At 40.5% G+C, this 18,426-nt stretch overlaps 1 protein-coding gene across 6 annotated transcripts; it reads right to left on the bottom strand.

Annotated features, from left to right (window-relative positions):
- Window positions 1–897: 897 nt before the first annotated feature.
- Window positions 898–17,065, bottom strand: stx3b (syntaxin 3b). Of its 6 annotated transcripts, XM_084948024.1 has the most exons (11): window positions 16,628–17,065; window positions 9,482–9,556; window positions 9,248–9,347; window positions 9,055–9,129; window positions 8,842–8,912; window positions 8,175–8,283; window positions 8,006–8,079; window positions 7,262–7,396; window positions 6,373–6,483; window positions 4,309–4,428; window positions 1,908–4,004 (listed from the first exon to the last, which is right to left on the bottom strand). In XM_084948024.1, the coding sequence occupies exons 1-10, from the start codon at window positions 16,655–16,657 to the stop codon at window positions 4,342–4,344; spliced, it is 867 nt and encodes a 288-aa protein (XP_084804150.1). In that variant the 5' UTR covers window positions 16,658–17,065; the 3' UTR covers window positions 1,908–4,004; window positions 4,309–4,341. The 6 variants fall into 6 exon arrangements, 5 of the variants coding, with proteins under 5 accessions (XP_084804167.1, XP_084804150.1, XP_084804140.1 ...); XM_084948041.1 differs by lacking the exons at window positions 1,908–4,004; window positions 4,309–4,428; window positions 6,373–6,483 and adding exons at window positions 898–1,509; window positions 1,622–1,715 and having other exon boundaries at window positions 16,628–17,064; XM_084948014.1 differs by having other exon boundaries at window positions 1,908–4,428.
- Between the last annotated feature and the right edge of the window lie 1,361 nt (window positions 17,066–18,426).

Genomic DNA, 18,426 nt, shown 5'->3' with positions numbered 1-18,426 from the left:
AAACAAATACTACTAGTATTTTAGTATTAAAATTTGTATTAAAAGCATTTTATATTATTAGACACCAAAAAGTGTCTATTTTTTTTGTTACCGGATCTCTACATCTGAAGATTTTGTGCCTTTACACTGTGTTCGGACAGCATGAACAATGAAAGTAATAAGAAATGGACCACACACCTTGTGATATCTGGCATAATTAGAAAATTATTCCATAATTTTGGAATAATACTAAAGGAGGACCTAAAATTATCAAAGCTGGCTACAGTGGGGGGCATTAAGAATGAGGGATATTGCTCTTGTAATGAGCAGCAGTGTGTTGTTGATGTCAGACTGATTTGAACTGATGGGGGCGCAAGAGTAACTCGAATGACCACTCGCTACAAGGTGTGCAGAAGAGCATCTCTAAACCCGTTGAACCTTCAAGCAAATGGGCGACCACATCGGGGTCCACTTCTGTCATTTAAGAACTGGAAACTGATGCTACAGTTTACACGCGGTTACCAAAACTGGACCATAGAGACTGGAAAAGTCTCAGTTTGTTCTGCGAAATTTGGCTGGTGGGATCTGAATGTGGCGTGAAGAATATAAAAGCATGGATCCGGCAAACCCAGAACAGGAAAACGAGCGCACCCTCATCTACTGCTTGCCCCGCATCGTGTGGTTGGGCGGGGCTTGCAGCTGGTTAGGAAGAACAGCGAGATGGGGATGAAACGAGGTCAGGAAGGCTCCTCATCCGCGGATGCAAAGTCGTGCTTATATCAGCTGCTGCATTTACGTCTTTGACATAGGAAAATAGCTCCACACGGCCGATGCTATGCAAGTCAGGGTCATCGGGATCCCTCCATGCAAAGAGGCGATCAGCTGAGCCTCATGCAAGAAGCGAGCCGCACACAGCACTTGATGTAACGCACAGAAATTTTATTACATAACAGGCTTTACTGAGACAACACAGCCAGTGAGCGACTGACAGCCGCTGTTACGGAAAACACCATCAGACAGATCTCACACACAAAGTCACGCACATTTTTAATCATAATTATGACAAACAGGCCAGAAAATACCACTAAACTGGACACTTTGGAACAGATAATTTTGGAGCCGAGACAGTAAAATAATTCAATATATAGATTTAAAAATAATAAATAAAGAAAAGAAAATGATTAAAATGTGTTCTTCCAAAGTTTTATTTTATCCTGAAAATGATAATTTCTCTAAATATGGGGTTTTCCCTTGATGCACCACCAGGAGGCGGTAGAGTATATGATTACAAATCACGAGTCAAGTCACCTGGCTGTGAACAGTCAGGCTGAGACACCGACACACAATACATTTCAAACACTTCATACAGCAAGAAAATTGTTTACATTTCAATTAATAATAAAAGGGAAAGTGAATGGGACGGATGTGATTTTTTTTGTTTTTAAATACTTTATTGTATATAAATACGGGGGGGGGGGTATGAAGGAGCATCAGGGAAATATTCCTAGTTTTTGGAGAAATCCCTTGTGCCTAGAAACACCACACAGAGACAAAAGAAAGAAATGCAGTCTTTAAGCAATTCAGAGAGTCCGCATAAACAATAGCACTGAAAGGCTGATGCAGGTGTTTTTTTGTCTTTTACCTGTGTAAAACATTTTTTATGAGAAGAAGCTGTAGAGATAGGAGAACCCAACGATCCCAATGATGGCACAGCACAATGTAATCATCATCTTTTTCTGGAGACGCAATCAGAAACACACAGTCAGACGACAAAGAGAGGAATCAGGCTTTACTTTGCGAGCCGACGCAATTATCAACATTGATCGACAGTGGTTTGAGGAAACAATTGAGCAAAAGCAGAACAAAGGGTTATAGAGGTTTGTGTGTAACTGTGTGTGTAAAGAGACAGGAAAGGTGAAACGACTTACCCCCTTTTTTGACACGTGTGCACCAGTCTTTAAAAGCTGTACTTTGCAACACTGTGGTTAACATGCTGACAGCAGCTACTACACTCCAATAAAACACACACACACACACACCACTTTGCAACGAGCAGTCATCAGAATGTGTAAAATTCAGTTACATAATTCCATTTCTGCAAGTCAAACACGACAAATAAACACTGGGTAATTTAACACATAAAATCTTTAATTTCTGATAAAAATCATTGACATTTACACAGGTAAAAAAAAGCTTCAATTTTCTCTTATGTTCCAGTCTGCGCCAACGGCTCAAATAAAATGGATTGTGCCCCTAAATGATGATGATGCTGCGGGATTCTCATTTTCAAGTGCTTCATACAAAACCACAGTTTAAAATTTAATTCATGCTTAAATTACAACATTGTTTTACTGAAATCGGCCTACTCCCTTATGTCAGGGCTTCTCCTCATGACTGGTTGGTACTGATCTTATGTACGGCTGGAATCATGTGCTTTAATTACCCTGTTAAAGCCACTGGATGACAACCTGCACTTTGGTTTGGTAAACTGTCAGTTCCAAAGATTGTCTGAAATGAAATGAATGAAATGATGATGGACAACCATTACTGAATCCAACAGGGAGGTACACGTTGCTAAAGCTAATGTGATCTAATACACAGCCCTGCAAAAATCCTGTTGTCTTGTGCATCATGCTTTTTTTTGAAAATACAAGTTTTCTATGTACATTAAAATGACTTCTTTAAATAAAAAAAGGAGGTATAATGTTCATTTTAGTTGAAATTGTTCATTAAGACTCGATGGGCTTTTTGGAGGATGTACTTTGTGGTGCAGATGAACTGGTTACAGTAAGAGGTGTTTATAATATTGTCCCCACTCCCCACATTTACTAATGAGGGCAGTCTAAATATTAGACACACCTATGAAGTAAAGAGCAGCACACATACAGCCTCTGTTAAAAACGTCAAACCATTACATCCTAAGGCTGTGTAAACAAAAACTGAACATTATCACCTTCGCAAACATCAGATGTACTGCAGGACTGTGTCTAAAACTGGCAACTCAGTAGTAAAACCTAAAACATGCCTGTTAAGGCATTTCCCAGTAGTAAGACAAGACTAGCCAAGGATACTTTACAGAGTGCCCATTTGTATGTGACGTCATAAGCAACATGTCTTAGAACAGTAGAATAAATACAAAAAGACTATTCTGGCACTTACGGGAAACAAACCACTAGTGTTACTACCAGACTCTCTAAAACTCCTTTGGCATTAAAATATTTCTACAGCACTTTAACAGGAGGAGTAACTGTGTCTATACATGTAAAAGCTTTGGTTTGGGTTGTGAAAAGGATCAAATTTCAGCTGCTACAAGTAAGCAAGTAATGAGCGTTCATCACACGCGCCTGTAAGTTCATGAAATGTGTTCCCATAAGTGCAATCCTTCATATTTGTTTTTGTTTTAACAACCAGTGATAATTACAGATATCTGAGCTACGCATTTGGAAATGTTAAAGTGCTGGAACTCCCCAAACCCTAACAACAGCAACAACAAAAAGAAATCCGACAGCAGTGAAAGTTCACTGGGGAGATTTTCAATCATAAAATCATATCAAAGGTCAAAGAAATCAGGGGGTTTATGTGCTTCTGAAAGCTTTCAGATGACAAACGCTTCCCAGCTGATTCTTTGGCAGCAAATGTTGAACAGTGAAATGTTTAGTGACACTGAAGTGATGTTTTGTTTCCCAATTCCCTTTTCGCCTTCACAGAGGTACAATAGACAATGTACCTCATATGTCAGCTTTGGTCTCGTTTCCTCATTCGCAGGAGAGCATCCTCAATTGTCCAAAAGTGAGGGAGACCCTCAGTGTGTTGAAAATATCTGCAGGTTAAATATTCTTATACCCATATGGAGTGATCAGGATCGGTTTTTCCTTCTGCAGGCAGGCTGATGAATAATGGTGAGGATGTTGAATACACAGATGATGAGATGATGGCAGCGATCAGCCCTATAGTGTCTGGGTGAGGATGATGATGAGGATAATGAGAAGAACCACGGCACAGACCACAGCAATAATGATGATCTTCTACAGAGAGGGAGAAACATACACAGAAACAGTGTTGATGATGGGATACCTACAACTGAAAAGCACCCACAAACTCAACACCAGCAGGAACTAATTCGCCACTACAGTAACCAGAGGCAAGAGGCCCAGAACGGGAGAACAACAACACACCCAAAGTACTTCAAACAAGCACACACACCTCGAGTAAGCCCTCTGGATAGTAAGAAAACACACACTGAGCCTCAAAGGAAGTGCAAACTCCTTCCCAAAGCATGCCTAACAGACACACACCCATTATACAGCAGGTATTTGCTCAATTACTCACCCTTAGCGCTTCTCTTACTCAAATAATTCATCATCATTTCTTTAATCCCACTGACAACCCGATTGCCAGAGCCACTATGATCACCAAGATCACCACAATCACAATTATTATCACCAGTTTCTGTTGGGGACAATTAAGACATAAATTATCAGATCCAATGTCAGTGTAAAAACAGCAGGACAGCAGGTCTTTACTTGACAACAGCAGATGTATCAGATAACATCGATTACTCTTGAGGCTTATTTACCACACACACACACACACACACACACACACACACACACACACACACACACACACACACACACACACACACACACACACACACACACACACACAATCTGTAACAGCCAGAAGCAAGCACACAACATCTCCAACCCTACAACACAGCAGCGGTTGTGGTTACAGCCTTCATGTGTAAACTGCACATCAACACTTTGAGGATGAAGCTGAAGAGAAAAAGAGAAAGGACAGAAAGAAAAGAGCTCTGTGTGTGTGTGTTGGTGGGAGGGAGGATGCTTTTTATTCTGCTACGTGTTGCTGGGCAGGTCACAGTGGTGTTTAAAGCACAGGGTTCCACAGGCACGGAGGTAACGGAGCAGGTAGAGGGGATCGGAGAGCACAAGTCACCACAGGGGGAGGTGGGAATGGTCTTCAAACAGGTTTCCCAAAAGCATCCTCTAGTGGAAGAGGAATTCCAACTATTCCCAACCTGAAAATAAAAAACAACCATGAGCAGGAGTTGCCTTCAGGACTCCTGCTTGATGATTGTTGGGGTTGAGGACTGTGTGCAGGCCTCTCTGGGATGGATCCTTCTGAGGACAGGAAATGACACCGCACAAGAGCTTGCGACAGGTTGTTTGTTTTAACCATCCCACACACTGATGGTATGCTATCCAATGGTAGTTAACAGAGCTGTATCATCTCCACACTAGTTAATGCTATCAGTGTGTGTAAATCTAAATTAGGGGAGTTAATGTTACAGATCTTTTAAGGGCACCTGCCAGGCTGAACAGGGTAAACTGAAAGTCTAAACATGAAAAGGAAGGTTAACCAGTGGAGACTGGGAGACATCTTTACTTTGTTTTGTTTTATTATTGCTTGAACAGCTTATTGTGGACTGTGATTACCTCTGGCACGAAATTCAGAAAAACCCCTATAACTGCATTTAATGAGTCACTAACATGTAAATGTTGAAGGTCAAGCTTCTATGTTTGAAATCAAGTCTCAGAGGTCAAAGTACCTCTGAGACTTACCTTAGACCTTAGACCACTTTTCACTGATGATGACTTAGACTTCAAAAGTTAAGATAATCCTTTCTTGACAATATTTTTTTTTTTTTGTTTAGCCTGAAGGACTTTTTACAGGGTTTACTACCCTGTACAACCTGCATTACACCTGCATGACGGTGCAGTTTCATTAGGTTCTGCTCAACATGAGAAAGAAGAAAGCAGACTACATTTCCATATGCCGAACATATTCTAATTCACAATCAGTCAGGCAGTTTTTTTGTCCCATGGTGTCAAAGTTATTCTGTTTAATTGTAATTTTTAATCTTTGTCCTGCTTGTTCAGAACTAACTAGATTTGTAAATGCAAAGTTATTAAATAAATAATTCCAGTGCTTTTGGGAAACCTGACCATTGTTTTCGATGATTATCACTCACACGGCGAGCCTCTTGCTGAAACTTTGCAGCTTTTTTAGTGTCTGCAACAGCGCGCTCCACAAAGCCCACCGACTGGTCCATGTTGCTCTCGATCCTGTCAATCATTCCACCCTGATGTAAACGGCATCAGAGGTAAAGAAACGTAGCAGTGAAATGAAACAGAAAGAGAGAGAAAAAGACAAGCACCAGCAATGCAACAGTTGGTGCGAATGGCAACGTGTGCGAGTACTGGGTGAGGGAGGGTGAGAGAGACATGGTGAAGGGAGGATATGTAGGCACACTATGTGGTTTAAGTGTGGCAAACTGAGGAGTGCAAGAGTGTACAGAAGATAAGCAGGAAAAAAAGACAAAAGCGGCTTGGTGCTATGACTGGAAAGAAAAAAAAAGAAAGACATTACCTTGCGTGCTTTGGTCTGATACCTTACAGCTTTTTTGGTCTGCTCCTTTGCTGCTACTATGTGGTCCACTGACTTGGATATATTCTGCTCTATGTTTTCTACCATGTCACCCTGAAAAACATGCAACATTCTGTAAGGTACTGACACTTAAGCAGAAATGAGAAGCAGATTGGGTTAAATACAGAGGAATAAATCCGGTTAGAGGGGTATTACATGTTCACTGAACAGTTAGATTGCCAACACCTGCACTGAGGATCTCAGGGGTTTGTTTTGAATTCTGACATTTAATTTTAACTTGAATCACTTTTTATAGCCTCATATAGAGATCTATAAAGAGAGATCCAGGACATCAGCCTTGGTGGAGAATTAGCTCTGCAAGCACCCTTCTAGTTCTCTTCTGTAATTCAAACTTTCAAACGTAAAACTGGAATTAAAACTGGCAGGAAAAAAAAAAAAAATCCAAAACAATCTCACAGCACAACATGAAACATGTGCATAACAACAACCCTTACCTTACAAAGCCTTTTCCTCAGACAGCATTTTGCAAGCAACAAGAAATATGTGGTTATATTTAGTTAAGAGGCTAACAGTAATGTCCCTGTACCAGCTAGTTAGACGTTTGTTAACCTTGATGATTTATTCACTAATGCATTTGTATTGGTACCGTTAACGCAGAGCGATGGGATGGAGGTAACAGTGGCAGAAGAGCGCAAAGAGTAAAGGAAAGACATACAGCTGGAAAAGAGTAAACAGAGTAATGATGTGCAAAGAGTTGGATACAATGAGGGCTGAACACAAAGCCATGGAGAGGATTTAAGGATGAATTCAATGAATGAACAAGCAAATAACTAGAATCAAATTACAGGCAGGTGGATGCAGAGGAGCGTACCTGGCTCTCGACCAGCATGGCGATGTCTACAAACATATCGTGCAGCTCCTTAATACTACTCTCCAGACGGACGATGTCTTTGTGTCTGGCTTCAATCTCATTCAGGGCTTGTTTGGAGATCCCCGAGTCTATAATCTGTGCAAAGGAGAGGCTTAACATTACCGCACAGCATCAGTTTAAACACAGGTGGCTAAATGAATATTTGGCATTGATTCAAATCAATGTGTATTCACGTAAAACGGCACCAAGCTAGAAAACAGTTGTTGTGATACAGCCTAAAAATCTAAAACCTATTCAAGGACACCACTACACAACAGTCCTGTCCTGCCCAGCAGTTGGACTCCTTAACAGTTAAGTGAGGTCAAAGTCTAGCCTGTTTGTTACAGGAATGTGAGACGCCGTATCTGAAAATATCAAGTCAAGCTGTGCGTCCTTGTGCAAGAAATTCCTCCCTACTTGTGTATTTTTTATCAACGTGAGCTCAGAGAATCTTGGCTACATTTTCAAGTTCTTCCAACTGCTGCGTGTAGCCAAAGCAACACAACACAATGCTCCTTATCTCAGTGTGTCATGAACAGACTGAGTGCGAGTCAGGTCGACTCCTAATAATTAGCTGACACAAGCAGTTTAAGTTTTACTGAGAAACTGACAACTCGGCTTTCACAGTTCAACCACATCATGGTGGAGTTAACGTTAAGGTACGTTAAGGAAAATGCATATACGTGCACAAACGCACACTCTTACCCCTGCAGTGAACACAGCAGCATTGCCACCCTCCAACATCTCCTCTAGTTCTTCATCCGTAGTTGCTTTTCCAGCTGGAGAGGAAAGGGAAAAAGGAAAAGGAGCGGGATTAATGACAAAGACGACAATGGAACCGTCAGATGTCTTTAGTGGTGTCGTTGTGACTCACTGATCTCGAGCTGTCTCTGAATACGTCCTTTACTCCTCTCCCGGAAATCCACCTGAGCTTCATTATACTTTGTCATCACCTCCACAAACTTCCTAGACAGAACTGCATGCTGGGAGGTAACAGAATAACAATGGAAGAGCTTATAAGTAACACTTTTAAATGATGAATGCAGAAACTTGAAGACAAAGACACGTGTATTTGTCCCGTCTTCCTCCCCTCACCCCTGACCACTTGCGGCAGATGGCTGCCCTGCCCCAAACCTCGTTCTGCTGGAGGTTTCTTCCTGTTAAAAGGAAGTTTTTCCTTCCCACAATCGCCAAAGCACTTGCTCACAGGGTTTCATTTTATTGTTGGAGTTTTCTGTGTTTTCTCTGTACTGTTGTAGGGTCTTTACCTTACTATATGAAGCACCTTGAAGCAACTGTTGTTGATTGATTGAAATTGAATATTTTAGAAATGCCAAACATTTATTAAAGTCTTAAAGCAGAAGTATTAACAAGCACCCTCTTCTCTTAATTCTCTCTTTACCCACTTTTACCTAAAATACAACAAATAAGACCATCAGAAAACAATCAACCTCACATACAATGCCCAGCATGAGGGGGAAGTTTACAAGCAAAGCGCTTTCTCAGAAGGTTACTCGAATCGTCTGAAGGAGATGATTTACCTGTGATTTACGTATCCGCGTGTCAGCCGACACCCTCTCCTGCTCTTCTGACTCCAGATTCCTCTCAATGGCTGGGAAGAAGGCAGAGTTACTTCACTTAAACAACCTTGAACTGATTAAATATAACACCACTATTCACTTGTTTACTAATCCAATAAACATACAAGTTATTCATAATGACAGGCTGTATGTAGAAATTGGAGCGGGACTCACTCTTGAGTTTGTTCCTCGCACCGTTGGCCAACTTCTTTATGTCATTGGTGATCGCCTCCAAGTCCTCCTGTGTTTCTGTGCAAGATACAGCATAGTGCAGATTTTCAGTGCTGATGCCTTTCCTGATCAATGTTGTGTTATTTTGTAACGCAAAAAAATGAAGTAAATGTCAGAGCTGGTGGTGATTTCTTACTCTGATCTGATGTGGGAGCAGACAAGATGACAGAGTAAAGCTTTTTCACTTCTGTCACGTTCTCATCGATTTTATCAATATTGTTTCTGATTACCTCGATCTGTAACACAAGGACACACCGCAAATGGCAAACACATGCAAATCACACCATCTTAGAACACGCAGGTCCTCGTGAATGCAAGTGAAGCAAAACAATCACACTCAGTGCATACATACACCCATAGCAGCACTTACCTCAGAAAAGAACTCATCCATGAAGCCTGCGTTGTCCACAGCAATCTCCACATCATCATCATCTTGATCACACACCTATAGAATAAACAGAAAGAGCAGGACTAAGAGCGTGAGGTGGTAGGCCCGCAGGCCCTATGTTTCTCAATGGCTTTTCATTCTTCATGTAGAACAAGCCCATCCAAAAAGTTTCCTTGTCAACCTGTTGTCTTTAGGTTAAGAGCCGACTAGTTGCTGCACAATTATGGTATTAATTATTTAATCCATATTTTGGGGCTTCGCCAGAAGAAAAACCAGCACTGTTAACACTGCACTGCATTAAAGGTCCATGCAAAACCCCCTAAAATTAATTTTTAAATCCAAAACCAGCCATTTGTTTAGGACATCAGTAAAATGTTAACTATTCAAAATGCCTTACAACAACCTGCAAGAAGACAAAAGGGCTGAAACTGAGTTTATACAACTTTAATCAGAGGACTTCCTGTTTGGTGATTGTGGGCAGCGTTGTCCTGCTTTCATGTTTCATGCAAAAAAAACAATTTCGACCTCATTTCAGTATGGAGAGGTAGTTTAGTGCATTTTCAGCACATTATTATTAGTTAGAAAAAATGAAACTCTTAGCTTGTGTGTGCATGTGAAGCATGTGTCCTGAAGTAGTGACATTGGTTGAAAATGTGAGGTAGTAAGTCCTGCAGTCCACTACAAGGTACACTAAAAGTTTTGTTTTACAAGGGGTAAAAATACTGTACATTTCTGAAATCCCACCAAATCAAGGTTAAGACTCTCAACTTGAACAAAGAATTTAAGCTCAAACACCAGAATCTTAATATTAGCAAAAAAGTATAATTTAACCTCCCTCAAAGCCATAAAATGTGGAAGCTGCAGTTTCTGTCATTTTGAAAAGAAAGTCCATGTGCTCTGTTAACCCAGCCGCCACACATGTAACATCAATGGAAAGCCTAGGATTTCCCCTAGACTCCATAAATTGTGCTTGACATAGAGGTCTCAGACTCATGTCAACGACAGAGGACAAAAATGAACTGCTGGGTCTTGCAGAAGAATAACCTCGATATCGGTGCCTCCAACACTGTCAAACAGCACCACAGACTAGCTTGCAGATTTCCCGATCCAGATCTGGGAAGATCACATCCAGAGGATGCCCAGTAGTTGTCTGGAGTGCAAACAGGCATGTGGAGGTCATCCATGCAACTGAGCTATTTTATAACAGTTGGATCATCCTGTAGCTCTAACCCATCTAAGACTTTTCTCATGTATTACATATTACTTTAGCAATAAAGTATGTTTGCGATGATATATTCAATTAGATAGCTAAAAAGAATACATAAATAAATAATGACATAACAAACGAGCCATGGTTCAAAACCAATCTTCCATCCACTGTCTTAACTACTGATCCAACTAGCAGTGTAAACCCAGCATCCCCGTGGGGGCTCCAAACCTCAGTTTAAATAATTCAAAGCTAGGTCCGAGTCCATTAAACTCTGCACTTGTTATTTTTTTGTATCTCTAAAACCTTACAATAACAGTATTTACATTAAACCTTTAACACCGGTGCAAACTTTGAAGAAAAAAAAAAATAGGTCAGCAGTGGCGGCTCCAGGAAGTTCCTGTTCCCAGCCAGAAGTTAAGTCTGGTATTCACCTATAAAAACCACACCCTGAAACTTCAACACTTTGGTCCTCGCATGGATTATAATGTGGTTAGTTGTGAGCTTTAGAGGTGCTGCTAGGGGAAGTATTTCCCATCTCAACGTCAAGCTAAACAAACTGGCTGGAGTCTGGTGAGAAGAAGGATATCTCTATCTGTAGGGTAAATACGAAGCCTCAAACAACATTAAAGGAAGTGTATTCAAATCACACTGCTAGACGATATATTAAATTAACAAAAAAAAAAAAAAAAGCACCTGTGCTTTCTTTAAACAAAGTAGAGTCAAAACAATACAATTAGTTTAATTTAATTTACAACTTTACACATTTATTTTAGAGAGTTTTTCTGTTTAATTTCTTTTTTCTGAAGTTTTTCTGTTTGGGTTGGAAAAGCCACCGAACACAGTTTAGACCGTGAGCCTCCATGCAAAGCTATACTAATGAAATTGCTTCCTGGTTAGCAGCTCAGCCTGACCCTAATCAGTTTACATCCAGCATTTCATCAGAATGCTTCACGCTGCTGACTATACGTGTCACAAGTGACGGGCAGTAAACACAAGTCAGCACTGATGGTTTGCTACGCACGCGCCAAGCACTGGCAGTGAATATTTAACATCTAGGACCAGAGGCAGGCTCCAAGATGTCAACCAATTTTCACTCTAAGCTGACTTTAACAAAACTGAGGCAGAGTGAACGAACATCACGGCCACGCTGTGACTGCGTTTGATAAAGCGAGAAAAAAAAAAAAGCAGCTCTATTTGCTTCCTCCCTTCTAATTACTTCTGCTTTTAAGTTAAATATATTCTGATCAGACACCAGAGTTTGTGCTTTGTAACAGGTGACTCTGTGTGACCTGCAGAGGTCCACAAGTTTGGAATAAGCTCAAAGCACTGATTTAGGTTAGTATGATAATGTATGTTGGAAATTAAAGATGTATTTGCTGTATATTATCTGAGGTTTGGGCGTTGTATGTTATGGAGAGGCCCATTTCACAAATAACCGTCTTCTATTTTAATTAATTTGTGAAACCTTTGGCTCTTCAGGTGTGCAAAGTCGAGGCTTGGAAAATGTTAAGACGTCATCGGTTTGATGCCTCTGATCTCATATCAGCTGACTCACACACAGTATTTACAATAGTAAGCTCAATAAATATTACGGTTCATTCACGCTGCACCTGTCCTGTGCTCCTGTTGTGCTTCTATTCACTGTCATATTCAAACAGTAAGCATTTTCTTTTGCAGTCCTCAGTTTCTGGACAATTTCAACATTTCCTGACATTTTACAGACAAAAATGATTAACTGAGAGAATAATCAGCAGATTCATCAGTATTGAAAGTAATCATTAACCCTTCTAGGCAGTAACATTTACTGCAACTGCACGAATGCTGACTTTTAGACTTGGCCTTTAACCTTCCAGCCTTCATCTAAAATTTGAATTGCAAATGTAGCCGAGACCATTTGCTTCAGGCTGGCGTACCTACAGCAGTAGTTGAACCGAGAGTTTCCAGGACATAGTGCTTGCTTTTGAATCTCTCGGAGAGTTATTCATCAAACGCACCACTCAGGCTCACGCACACTCTCACACTGCATTTCTGCTCTTGTGAGATAAGACCAAGCACTCACTTCCTTCCAGTGTCTCTCATTCAGCAAAAACAAGAGGAAAGGGAGTGATGTGTGCACCAAACCAAACAACCAAAGACCACAAAGACACACACACACACACACACACACACACACACACAGGCCACTGCTTGTAAAAACATCGTGATAATGACAGGAACAGTCAGAGGCAGTGACCTTATCCAAGTCATCAAGAAAACTTTAACAGCATTACTCAATAAACTCACTTGCTCATCTTATGACTTTACTTCACTTCAGAAGACATAAAGAAATTCTTGGATCAAACTCCTACGAACCATTTCAGCTTAAAGTTTGGGAGATGGCCAACTCTTCATGATTGGTTTGCGAGATGTCAAATATTTGGGAGGCATGTTTAGACAGGTGAACAAGGTTTATAAGAAACAATATCTAACACGAGCTTTAAATGGTGCTGCGAGCCAAAATCCAGCCCGACTGTTGGTGAATTAGATTTGCTCGCTTAGAAATAAAAAAAAATAGAATAAAAAAAACAAAAAGCATGACAGCTATAATCTCATGCAGAAGATTGCATTTAAGATTTTGATGGCTGCACAGTGGGTAAAATTAGGTCAAGTGGACATCACGATTAGAAAACATCAAACACGCAGCACAGAATAGTGATAGTGGAGCTGAAACTATGTGGGCACCAGTAGAGCTACAGGACAAGATCGACCAACCAGAAAAAAGAAACAAATATAAAAACAGCAGAGGTTTTGATGATCAATAAAAAGTTAACAGCCAAGCAAAGAGAAGAAAACCACTTTGGAAAGTCATTTGTAAGGATTTGTTGTTTCTTCAGGCTAATATGAAGTTCAGTTTTTGGACAATTTGTCGATAAATAATGCAGAAAATAATCAGATAAAATCCATAATAACAAGAAATGTTAGTTATTGCTGTCTGAGCAACAGCATTTTCTGTGGGATGGTTTAAAAATGAGCTGCTAGCTTTAAAAGCAGTAGCACAGGGACCTGGGGTCAGATTTACAGCAGCGTGGTGACAGAAGCCTATTTAGTCCATCAGCAGTTGTGTTGATGCAAAGCATCTGACAAGGGATTTAAAAACTCCATATGGCAATGAAGACGGCATGTTTACGCTGTTACATTTTTACCACTGGGTGTAAAGTGCTTTGAGTGACTGATAAGACTAATAAAGTGCTACGTAACTGCACTCCATTTACGATTTGTGCTAGTCAGGTTAGGAAGCAGAGCAGCACCAGAACCCCAGCTCGTCACTGAAGACACAGAACTGAAAACCAGATGAGCTTAAATGAAAGTGCATTTGAAAATACTATGAGGGAACAGAAAGGCAGAACAACAGAAAGTAACAGTCATGCTAGTCTAGCTCACAAGTGAGGTTACCAACCTCTCCTCTCAGTATTTCTCTAAAAATAGTCAAATAAAACAAGCGTAAAGTGGAGCTTGGCCAATAAGCTGCCACATGTAACAGTACAATAACTTCAGCAAATTACGATTCTGCGCTTCATACGGTTTATAAAAGTGCCAAGGTCTTCAGTACGTCAGGTGATGTGATAATGATGCCAATGGCGTAAGCAAACATTGACATGAACGCGCACACACACACACACACACACACACACACACACAGCCTAGATTACTGTCGGCAAGTTAAACATTAGAAAGGAAACTCAAGGAGGGAAATGAAGACAGGGGGATTAAGGTGGGAAGATAAAGAAACACAGGAGTAAAGGCAGGTCGAGGTAGTCGGAAAAGACGCAAGTATTACTGGAGAAAAATTAAAAATGTCACACGGCCTGCTTATAAACACATGTCTGACCTAGTTCTGCTTACATCTGTACTTCCTTTAATGTAAAGCCAACTGTGTTGTGATAAAGATATCTGGGAGTGGGGGCAGGTGAGGAATACCACTGCTCAAACAATTTTAAAACACAGCAAATATTTGACCAGCAGTTTTAGGTAGCTATAGCAACACAACATCCCTCAACACACGCCATCATGAGTTACTGTACAACAGCAGCAGTATAACCCAATTCAGAAAAGAAGAGGCAAGTGATATGAAAATGTGGGAGATTTGCGCTGTACTGCACCATTATTGATATAGACCCACTGGCCACTTTGCTAGAACCCCATTCCTTCAGAACTGTCTTGATTTTTCATGGCATGCCAGAAACCTTCTTTTCAGTCCATCCTGACAGGATTGTATCACAATGTTGCTGCAGATTTGTTGGCAGCATGTCCATGATGTGAATCTCTCGTTTCACCGCATCCCAAAGGTACTCTACTGAAGTAAGATCTAGTGGACACGGTCAACACAATACTCAGGTAAACAATGCTCAGTTGATATTAAGGAACTCAAAGTGTGTAAAGACAACATCCCCCACACCACTAAACCACTACCAGCAACCTTAACTGTTGAGACATGCAGAAAGATCCATGCTTTCATGTTGTTAACGGCAATTTCTGACCCAACTACCTGAATGTTGCAGCAGAAATCAAGACTCTTCAGATAATGCAACGTTTACCAGTCCTCTATTGTCCAATTTTGGTGAGCCTGTGTGAACTATAACCTCAGTTTTCTATTCTTAGCTGACACGATTGACATCCAGGGTGGCTGTAGCTCAGGAGGCAGAACAGGTCATCTGCTGATCGGAAGGTTGGTGGTTTGATCCTTGGCTCCCCCAGTCTGCATGCCGAATATCCTTGAGCAAGATACTAACCACAAGTTGCTCTCCAGGGCATCCATTGGAGTATGAGTGTTGAGTATGTGTGCAGTTAGAAAGCACTTATAAGCATAGGAAAAAAGAAAAGTTGCATGTTGTATAAAGCGCTATATAGGAGTCCATTTACTATTACCATTTACATCCGGTGTGGTCTTCTGCTGCTTTAGCCCATCTGTAATAAGTGGTCATTTGAGTTACTGCTGCCTTTCCATCAGCTAAAATCAGTCTGGCCATTCTCCTCTGACCTCTGACACCAACAAGGGATTTTCGCCCAGAGAACAGCCGCTTACTGGATACATTCTCTTTTTCAGACCATTGTCTGCAAACCCTAGAGATGGTGTTGGGGGAAAAATCCCAGTAGATCATTTCAGCATTTCTGAAATACTCAGACCATCTCATCTGACACCAACAACTACACCACGCTCAAAGTCCCTTAAAAAAAAAGTCACCCCTCTTCTCCATTCTTCACCACCACCTGCCAACACGGCTAAATGCACTCAGTTGCTGCCATGTAATTGAGTAGCAGATGAATAGGTCAAATGTCTGATTATCTTCATTTCTAAATAAATAGTTAAACAAATTATCAAGGTGCTGGGACCAGATCCTTCTTTCTTCAAGAACTATAATAAAGTCCTCCCTTTTATCGAGCAACAGTTAATCAATACCAATGAAAACAGAGTGACTCACCTAAGTTATTTTTAGCCACGATACACCGGGATATATAAATTAAGCTCAATTTCACTGGAATTACTTGGGTAAATATGACCTGTTGAGCTGCAGTTCAGTTAATAAGAATTAACCTCTACTTCAAACCTTATACTCAGAAGTGAATGCACAAAACACGTCTTGGATCACTTTCATCCAGCACTTCCATTCCCAATCATTATCCAAGCTGTAATGTCACTACAGCCATCACATGAGTTACATCATCATATATCTCACTATTGTTGTTTGTTTTGTTTTTTTATATATGCTACATATTTATGGTAAAGGTTTAAATCAAAGAGTGTAAAAATTTCATTTTACAAATCCTAACCTCAAACATCTTAAAATGGTCGTTTTTCTTTTTCGGAGTGTACAGAGTCAATATGGATGAGTAAAAGGAGACACTTTCAGAAAACTCAACGTTTCCTAAACACTACTTACCGCTTTAAGCTGCTCCAATCGGTCCTTCATTTTTAGGCGGTTAGCTTCACAGTATTAAAATAAAGAAATAAACACAATATTGTGCAAAAAGGGTTTTTAAAAAAAAAAACTAGTCCCAATCTCTCAATTTCTCAGCCAGCTGCCAAGCTAGCTGTGCAACAGAGACCCACCGCCAGTGAGGCAGAAAATTAAACTCCCCAAAAGTCTTGACAGATGTGCCTGAGAAAACGACTTTTTTCTGAAAACAGGAGTCTTTCCGTCGCTTTTCCATACAATATGGCTGCTGGGTTTGAAGCCAGTGTTTTTTCTTTCTAAATCTCCTCGCTCAGGGGATTAAAACAACAGTTGTGTGGAGCCGTATAATCTGTTTCTCCGCTGGCTACCAGTAATCATTCTAAAACGCACTTTTATGGCTAACGCATGCGCAGACAAGTCCCCCGATCGCGGGGATGAAGCCACGCCCTGAGCCACCTGCACTCGTGATGCATTCAGGTATTGTAGGAATAATAAACTGACTAACCTGCGGATTTGTTGGAAACTCTTTTAAAAATATATAATAAGGAATCAAATGTGATTATTTTTGTCTTATGAGGGAATTTAGAGAAAGATATGGTGTCACAGAAGATAAACATCTGCAGAGTCTCACAACAGCTTAACAACATGATGTTAAATATCAAGCTGCCTGGTTGAACCAGTATAAAGGTATGAAGGTAATAACGGAAGTCATAGTATGTTAGTATGCCCAGAAGCATACTAAGGCAACAACTCTAACATACCAATTTCCACTATACTTTGGGGCTTTCTGTGGTATTATTGGTTAATTAGCATGATGTCATTAGTTTCACTGGTATGTAGTAATAAGTAAAAGTCCACCCCTTTTCTTCCACTTATCCAATCCAGAGCAGTGGCAGGGCCGGACTCCTTGTACACCTTGGAGAGGCTGCCAATCTACTGCAGAAGTAATGCAGAGAGACAGACAACAGCAAGTTTTAGGATCACCAGTTAACCTAGAGTACCTAGACAGAACATGCAAACTCCAGACAGAAAGGCCCCAGACTGGGTTCGAACCATGATCTTTGTTCTGTGAGACAAAGGGTTTGTTTTTCTACTGCTGGAAGAAGTGAAGTCAAATGATCAGCAACGAGATCATCGATCCAGAGGGAAACATGAATACCTGACACAAATGTCATTGCACAAGTTGTTCTAATGTTGTGCCACAAATGTGAAGACCACTGTATTGCTGAAGTCACTGGCAATGTTTTGCAATAAGTTATCATAACTTCACCGTCTTTCTACCATGAATGTCTGAACCAAAAGTCATCACAATTAATCTATAGTTTAAGAGAGTTTCAGTCAAAAGCAAAGTACTCAACTTAAATTAAAACCAATTAAAACGTGCTTACATCTATTAATCAGGTCTATCTTTGCTGTGTCTTTTCTTTTTTATTTCAGCACATGGATCATATTGTCATGCCAGTATGTTTACACTGTATTTACATGTCACACCTCAAGGTCAGAGTTCAAAGAGTTATGAGAGTTAATGAGTTTTGAAGAGGAAAACAGCATGACTGATATGGTGGCCTGCAGCATTACTGGAGAATTCACCACCTTACTCTTTACAGCAAAGTCTTTACTGCTGCCCTCTATTAATTTGCGTTTTGGGATATTTTGCCTTAACCATCGAGGGCACTATAAATAAAAAATCACCTTTTATCCCCCCTTAGAAAGCCTTGGAGAGAGCTGAAGACAATTTAATTTTAAAGTACGCTCATGTTAAAGCAAGTGATCAAGCATACTTA

The sequence above is a fragment of the Perissodus microlepis genome, chromosome 2 (assembly GCF_051167445.1).
Source record: "Perissodus microlepis isolate ML-2025 ecotype Zambia chromosome 2, ASM5116744v1, whole genome shotgun sequence".
In the NCBI taxonomy this organism is placed as follows: domain Eukaryota; kingdom Metazoa; phylum Chordata; class Actinopteri; order Cichliformes; family Cichlidae; genus Perissodus; species Perissodus microlepis.
The sequence above is the reverse complement of the archived record's forward strand: the minus strand, read 5'-3'. Positions and strand labels throughout refer to the sequence as shown.

Bases quoted from the DNA above. Each gene is read 5' to 3' on its own strand.
- stx3b (XM_084948005.1), bottom strand. From the start codon at position 16,657: ATGAAGGACCGATTGGAGCAGCTTAAAGCG. The intron at 8,284-8,841 runs GTAAATCATCTC...GTTACCTCCCAG, and splicing joins CGCGGATACGTAAATCACAG to CATGCAGTTCTGTCTAGGAA. The intron at 7,397-8,005 runs GTAAGAGTGTGC...TCCTTTGCACAG, and splicing joins CTGCTGTGTTCACTGCAGGG to ATTATAGACTCGGGGATCTC.